The sequence below is a fragment of the Alternaria viburni genome (assembly GCF_023758015.1).
Source record: "Alternaria viburni strain BMP 2772 chromosome Unknown scaffold_21, whole genome shotgun sequence".
Lineage (NCBI taxonomy): Eukaryota > Fungi > Ascomycota > Dothideomycetes > Pleosporales > Pleosporaceae > Alternaria > Alternaria viburni.
The window spans coordinates 556,848-564,978 of record NW_026055790.1 but is presented as its reverse complement, the minus strand read 5'-3'; the positions used below and the strand labels follow the sequence as shown (position 1 = coordinate 564,978).

At 52.9% G+C, this 8,131-nt stretch overlaps 1 protein-coding gene across 1 annotated transcript; it reads left to right on the top strand.

The window, feature by feature from the left end:
- Positions 1-709: 709 nt before the first annotated feature.
- On the top strand, positions 710-3,002 carry J4E79_008758 (uncharacterized protein; the record flags this gene model as incomplete). The annotated part of the gene is made up of 2 exons (XM_049357612.1): positions 710-1,646; positions 1,705-3,002. 2 exons carry the CDS (start codon positions 710-712, stop codon positions 3,000-3,002), a joined length of 2,235 nt encoding a protein of 744 aa, XP_049208083.1.
- Between the last annotated feature and the right edge of the window lie 5,129 nt (positions 3,003-8,131).

The following is an 8,131-nucleotide window of genomic DNA, read 5'->3' as shown; positions in this document are numbered from 1 at the left end:
TGCAACTTTTGTGTTGCGGTTTCGAGATCGTTCTATGACGAGTGTTGGTGATTACAGTTTGACCAGTGTAGGGAGCAGAGGCGTTTTTTGCTTATCGCGCTGCAGAACTGCGAGAAGCAGTGTTGTCGCATGTTAGCCTCGTGGTGTAAGGGGTAAGAGAATTGCAGCTGATAGGAGCATTCAAACATGAACACCTCTGTTTCCCGACCACTTTAGACGACGTTCGTCTCCATGATACTGATGCGCGTCGTCCGGAGTCGACGGATCCACCATGCACGGTGACGGCTAGCGTGGGCGAGCATCAGTGAACCCTGCAAAATGTCGCGCGGCATACGGCACCAGCTCCAAGCCGACCACCCAAGCAAGCAAGCCCAACTTTGCAGCCACGGGCCGCGACTCTGTAGCACCGCCGAAACTTCTGGGCAAAAACAACATGTTGTCACCGCCCTGTATCCTTGGTCGCATATAATTATTGTTGCTCCATTTCTTGTGACTTCGTTGTACTGCCTTCGCTGGACACGCCTTCGTTGTACATAGCTTCTTTGTCGCAATCTACGATACGAAACGAATAGAACCGAGGGAACGGAGAAGAAGCACCCCCAACGAACGAACTTCCACGAGGACGAGCGGCGATACGTGACGACGCGCGGACGAAGCTATCGCTTAGACGACGAGCTCCCTCGAGAATCCCCATCCCACGGCGATAACGATGCATATACCACCCAGCCACCCCGTCGCTGCAGGCCCAGCGACAGCACTACAGAGCTTAATACCCACATCCACATCCACATCCACACCCTACGCCGCGCTATCATGGTTATCGAAAGACGCCCATGGAGGCGGAGGAGGCGGCGGCGGATACACAGAGAACTGGAGCAGTCTAATCGGCATCATCACCGCCATAATAGGCAACGTGCTCATCTCGTTCGCGCTTAACATGCAGCGATACGCGCACATACGGTTAGACCGCGAATTCCACGAGAAAGAACGGCAGAGGAAGAGGCGGAAGGCAGGCATGGACGATGCGGGGAGATTGGCAGAGGAGGTGCAGAAGATGGGGTTGAGGAGCAGGAGGAGCGAGGGCATGATTGAGCAGAGGAGACGGAGGAGTAATGGCGAGGAAGACGATATCTTTGAGGCGTCCGAGAGCGACCCGTTGATACCCCGGGATACGAGACCGGCTGTGGGAAGAGAAGAGAGCAACGAATCGGCCAAGCAGGAGGTGTTCAAGCAGACGTCGTATCTCAAATCGCCGTATTGGTGGTTCGGCATCATTCTCATGACAATCGGCGAGGCGGGGAATTTCCTCGCCTACGGTTTCGCGCCTGCTTCTATCGTTTCTCCGCTCGGCGTTGTTGCGCTCATCTCGAATTGCATCATCGCGCCGTTTATGCTCAAAGAGCCTTTCCGCAAGAGAGACGCGTTGGGCGTTGTTATTGCTGTTGGGGGCGCGGTTACCGTTGTGCTTTCGGCGAATGACAATAATCCCAAGTTGGGTCCTGGGGAGATTTGGGATTTGATTAGAAGGTGGGAGTTTGAGACGTATTTGGGTATTACGGTGGGGGTTATTGCGTGCTTGATGGTTGCGAGTAATCGGTATGGGGAGAAGAATATTTTGATTGATTTGGGACTTGTGGGGTTGTTTGGTATGTATACTGGCGAGGAATCGGGACGTTCTTGAGAATGAAGGCTAACGGTTCCCAGGCGGATACACAGCGTTGTCTACGAAAGGCGTTGCTTCGCTGCTTTCATATACGCTATGGCGCGCCATCACCTTCCCAGTCTTCTACCTCCTGGTTGCCATCCTCGTCGGCACAGCAGTCATGCAGATCAAATACGTCAACCGAGCTCTCCAGCGCTTCGACGCGACGCAGGTCATCCCCGTTCAATTCGTCCTCTTCACTCTTTCTGTCATTGGCGGCTCAGCAGTCCTCTACCGCGACTTCGAGCGTACCTCAGGAGAAGACGCTGGGAAATTCGTCGGCGGATGCGCCTTGACTTTCTTCGGCGTCTGGCTCATCACCAGCGGCCGCCCATCGAACCATGACGACTCCGACTCCGACCACGACCCAGAACCCGAAGACGCCATCCATCTCGCCGGCGAAACCTACACAGACGCCATCAACGAGCCCAGCGAAGAAGTCGCCGGAAGCACACGCCGTTCCTCAACAACCCGAGCCCTCTCCCCACCCGCATCCGTCCAACGCCGCTACCAAGACGACACCGAAGAAGACACACGCCCCTCAACCCCAAACATCACATTCACCCCCACCGACCCCTCCACCCCACCAAACCCCACCCGCCCAGCCACCGCCGACATAATCTCCTCCCTCGTCGCAAACCCCTGGTCCCACCCCAACGAACCCACCTACCGCAGTACCCCGCCCCTAAACCGCCACACCTCCACCCCCGTCCTCCCCTCTGAAGCCGCCCCTGCGCCTCTAGTCTCAGTCTCCGACACCGATCTCCCGCCGCCTAGCACGCCTACGCGCGGTAAATCGTCGAATGAAGTCCCCACGACGCCCGGATCCGGGATGGGGCTCAGGAGACTGAGAACGAGTGATAGGGTTCAGAGTGCGAGGAATAGTATTGCGGGGGGTCCGCTGCTGGCGAGTCCGTTGAGTACGAGTCTGAGTACTATGGTTCAGGATTTGAAGAGGGGGGGTAGTGTTCGGAGGAGGGAGAGTCTGCTTGCGTTGGCTGCGAGGGATAGAGATGTTAGAGATGGAGAGGATGGGATGATGGGTGGAGGTGGAGGTGTGGGACTGGTTGTTGGTGAGCCGCTTAGTAGAAGACGGACGAGGGATAGTGCGAATGCCGAGGATGGTGCTGGTGGTAATGCTGGGCAGAGGACGCCGGGTGGTGGGAGGAGAGTGGGCAGAGGAAGGAGTTTGAGTGCGCTTAGTACGCTGAGTGGGCTTTGGAGGGGGATTAGGGGACAGGGGAGTCGAGAGGATTTGAGGGCTGAGGAGGGGAGACGGGAGAGTGAGGTTGAGAGGTGATCATAACGGAAGAGGGGTGGGAGGGTATAGATCCGGTAATGATTGAATGCTGAAATATCCATGCGGATTGTTCTTTGATCTGGTATGTTGCGGATTGGACGAAGAACTGATTGGTGGTGATTACACTGGTGATGGTCCACACACAGGGCAACGCTGGGCCTTCTCGACTGCACTGCAATCTCTAGCGCGGACGAGAGGGTAAGTGACTGGGATGTATGCACGTGATGACATGCGTGTGATATAGCCAGTGTGACAGTGCGCGCTATCACATTGCACTGCAATTTCTAGCGTAGAAGAGCTGTTAGGATTGGGGCTGTGTGCGTCAGAACGGACAGATTGGCGACCGAAGGATAAACACTAGGAGCAACGTGGACAAATGACAGGCCACCTGATCTGTGGTTCGCAAGTTCGACTGCTCTGCCAGTGTACTGCAATCTCTAGCGTGAACGAGCTGTCGTCATGTATGCATGTCATTGGCTATGCACATGCGGCGAGGTATGGGTGTGACCAGTCATATAATCCTTCCTGCGGCATGCTCACCGGAAAGCTATCTCGATTGAGAATACTCAGTCTTAATCTTGCACTGCAATTCTTAGCGTCGAAGAGCAGTTCACACAAGGCTGATCTTGTACGTGGTTGGACGCCACAATTCAGATGTTCAAACAATATTTTGGGCCACTGCACTGCAATTTCTAGCGCGGACAAGCAGTCTTACGGGTTTTATACCAGGCTGCTGAGATGAACGATAGCAGGAGCTCGTCCAATGGCGGATGCCTCGTCACCGGAGGAATAGGGAAATGTTCTGGAAAACTGCGCCTGCACTGCATTCCTTAGCGTAGAAGAGCAGCTGGAGGGCGAGGCGGGAAAGACAAGGCTGAAGGTTCAACAGCCCGCACTCCGATTTCTAGTGTCGATAAGAGGATGGGTGACAAGGCTGACACGATAGATAAGGGAAAGCTTCATGAGTTTACAGCCTTTATTCAGTTCCACAAGGTTGTTTGGTCGCTGGAAAGGTAGGAGAGAAAGACCATACTAATGGGTCATAAATGTCATCAGTTGACTCTGCGCCTCTTTAGATTTACTCAAACGTCTCAACCATTTCAAAGTGCGCCGATCCCTCGTCCCAGTATATTGGCATGATGTACAGGAATGCTATAAGCCTTCCTCAGTGATCTATCAAGCGCGAATGAACTGTAATATCACATATGGCAGAGAACTAGGAAACGTCGGATGAGATGGCGAGGCAGAATTGGATCACGACTCCAATAGTTTCGGCCTCAATAATTTGCACTGCAATCTCTAGCTCGGGCGACCAGTTTGAACATATCCATACGAGGCTGTGCAGATGGCTGTAGCCAATAGCGAACGCTTCATCCGTGAAAGGCGGAGAATTAGACCAACGTGGACGGCTGCACTGCAATCTTTAGCTTGGAAGGATCGCTGAGCGGATGAGGCTGAAAGACCAAGACTGAAGGTGCATGTGAAACCCACATGTGAGATTTCGCATTCCTTACCCAGCGCTAGAAAATTGCCATGGACTATGAGGGACAAATTTTGAATGAGACCCGAGGTTCAGAAACATTTTGACGATCGTCATTGATACCAATCCTAGCAATTGCTACGAGATTGCTTTCGCATGGCTCTGCACTTCATTATTGTCTCTGCAGTGGATGAGTGGTAGAGCATTCGACGCTAAATTATTGAAGAACGCTTTCAGGCTTTCTAGTCTCTCTGTAGCACGCAATGGCTGTACTGCGGTTTTCAGCTTAGGCTGGATGCCAGAGAGACAAGCTCAAAAGGCTATACATGTGTCAGCTGTGTTTCCGTACCGAGGTAGGGGCCAAAACTTCATTTTGCACTGCAATCTTTAGCGCGGAAGAGCAGTCGAGACGGGGGCAGTGTGCATGATAGAAGGCGAGTAAGTCTTGAGCGTACCCAGGTGGGTATAGGCTGTCACACGAACAATTGGATGACAGCTTCCATGCACTGCAATTCCTAGCGCCGAAGAGCAGCTCGATAGGTATCAGTCCGGCTCGCAGCAATCGCTAGTGCTGGCAAGCAGCTCGAAAAGGAGGTGTCCGATCAAAGCCGGACTCTTAGACGCTGCACTGCAATTTCTGGCGCGTAAGAGCAGGTACATCATCAAGGCAGAAATCTAGCCTTGCGCGAAGATGAGGAAGAATGTGCGTAGGATGCTGAGATCGCATAGTTATAATGGATGCGGCTAGATTAAAGATATCTGAACTAACGATTTGATAAGTGCACTGTCACCTTGGGAGTAGGTGAGCAGGTCGAAGGCCAAAACGCCAAGGCGGGGAATCAGCCTTATTCGACACGAAGACGTGAGAGAAGTATGGGAAGGGGTGCTCAGCCCATCCATCATCTGCTGACTCGATCATACTGGCATGTTAGCGTCATTGAGACCGAGCCCTCACATTGGTTTCTGCGCATGCGGCTCTGCGGACTGCACTGCAATTTCTAGCGCAGAAGAGCAGGTAGAGAAAACCTTGAAAGGCTGAAGACCAGCCTTATCCGACCACACGATCGCGCTATCCGTATAAAGGCAATGGACCTTCATTAGGAATATGGGGAACAAGGCTGAAGTTCAGCCTTGTTCAGCCTGGCAACCGGTGGGTTCCAATGGGAAGTGTACTGCAATTGCTAGCGTGGAAGAGGAGGTAAGCAGACGCATCCCGTCCGAGAGTGGGCAATGCACTGTGATCTCCGGCGCAGAAGAGCAGTCGGCGATTGGGCAGTGTAGATGGGAGACAGTCACGGCACAATTTAACTAAGAAAACTCTTCTTGCACTGCAATTCTTAGCGTAAAGGAATAAAAAAGCAGCGGGGCTAAGTGCATGGAATAAGACCTTGGAGCTGATTGTAATTCGCTGGCTGCCTGAGGGACAGTGGTCTTGAGAGCATGCCCTGTTCTCGAAGACTTACTATACTCACATGAGTGTATACTGGGGCCTTTACACTGCAACGTCTAGCGCAGAAGAGCAGGTCGAACAACACGTGCGAGGCTGAACTTCAGCCTTGCGCGAGGAGAAGTTGAAAAAGGGATAAGCAAGACTGTTTGGCCCAACCTTACATTGAAGCGCTGACGATGCATATCTGAAAACGCTATTGGTTGTCTTGTTGTACCCATGTGCTCGATCCCGCGATTGAAGAAACACAAAACACTGCACTGCAATTCCTAGCGTAGAAGAGGAAGTAAGCGAACGGCTTGAGTATACAGGCCTTGTTTCTGATAAAGCCATATTTGGTACGGCACTGCGATTTCTAACGCAAAGGACCTCGTAGAGGCGAGACTGAAGACCAGCCTTACGCGACGAAGGAAGAAGTTGTTGATCGACTGCCCAGCGGAGGATGGGCCTAGGGTGCCCGGTCATCTACTTTGGGGATTGCACTGCAATTTCTAGCGTGGAGGACGAGGTAAGCGAACGGTGCTGTATGGAGGACGATGGGTGTTGACCGGCAGATGTGGGGTAGATTTCAGTGCACTGCAATCTTTAGCGCAGACGAGCAGTCAAGAACGACGAGATGGTCCTCAGCCTTGTCGTGCGACAGCAGACAGCAAGGCAGATGTGCGTACGAAAGCGGCTGCTTGCACATTTTGGGCTATGGCCACGTTGTTAGTCATTATAGGAAACTTGCACTGCAATTTCTAGCGCGGGAGACCTGTTGTTGTCTTGGCAAACTCAGACGTCGAAGGCCTGTGGTAACTCTGCAGACGCCGTAATCGACGGCTTTTGATAACTTGCCTAATGCGGCTTGTACGTCAGACAACGCGCAACACCAACGTCTAGTACCGCACAAAACCATGTTCAGACGACAACGGTGCTGGTGGTAGGAGGGTTGTGAAAGTTGCTGTGATCCACACTCTACAGAGAACTGCCTGATCAGGACTGTGGATGGTGATGTATCTGGAGGTCGTAGGCGCGCCGACATCTTGGTAGACAATATTCACCTACTATCGACACCTACCTATTCCAGCTTCCGACTACCTCTACGATTACGTTGCCTATCCCTCCAAAGACACCGGACATCAAATCCAAGAATTTCACCCAAACCCTCCATCACAACAAACCTCCCACCCGTACAAACTTCACCCCAGTTACCCGATTAGGAAGGTTTGGCTCAACTGTAGATCATAGCGAGGTGTCTTCGTGCTCCTGCGCGCCCTCGACGCGCTGCTCGACCTTGCCGTCGCCGCCGCGAGGTTTGCCATGGCCGTGCTGACAGTGTTGTTCGCCGGGATAGCTGTCGTCGCCGTGGTCGCGCAGGCCGCCAGATTCGCGCAGTCCGCACAGTTCGCGAGGTCTGCCATGTTCGCGCGGTTCGCTGAAGACGCGGCGTTCGCGAGATTCGCACACTTCGCACCGTTCGCACCCAGTACGCCCAGTACGCCCGGCTCGCCCAGCACTCCCAGGTCGCTCCCATCTCGCTCCCAGCGCGCCCAGTGCGCCCGTGGGAGCTCACCGTCATCCACACCCTTCTACAACTTGCCCGATTAGGCAACATCCCAAACCTCCACCACGACCACCAACTCTCTCCTATCTTCGAACCAACCCAACCGTGGACATTTGATCTCTCCTATCTACCATCTCAACCGCTCGGCGCTATAGCAATGCCCTTCCTGTAAATCTTTGGGCCGTGGATTTCGCGAACAGTCAATAACTTCAGAGTAGCAGATGTACACACAACAGAAGTGTATACATGCGCGTGTGCGTTAGAAGGAAAGTAGAAGAGAACGTATGGGGTGGTTGGAGTGTAGGAGAGTGAAACCGCGATCAACAGTTTTATGAGAAGTTACTAGATTAGGAAGGAGTTTGATGTGAGATGGGATGGAAATTGTTGGAAAGATGTGAAGACGTTACAAGCGTGTGATGATGTATCATAAACATGTTCGAGGGGATAAGTGTGCGACGATGTGTATATCCGAACACCACTATACACACCACCTCGATCTCTGCTCTCGAGTAAAGTATCGCAATGCTAATACAAACGCCATCATCCCTATGCGCCAACGATGCAAAACTAATTCGCTCTTCTTGAAAACCAAGGAATATCGTGCACCCGTCATGTACATGCGTCACTCCCCACTCCCACCTGCCCCATCAAAGTTG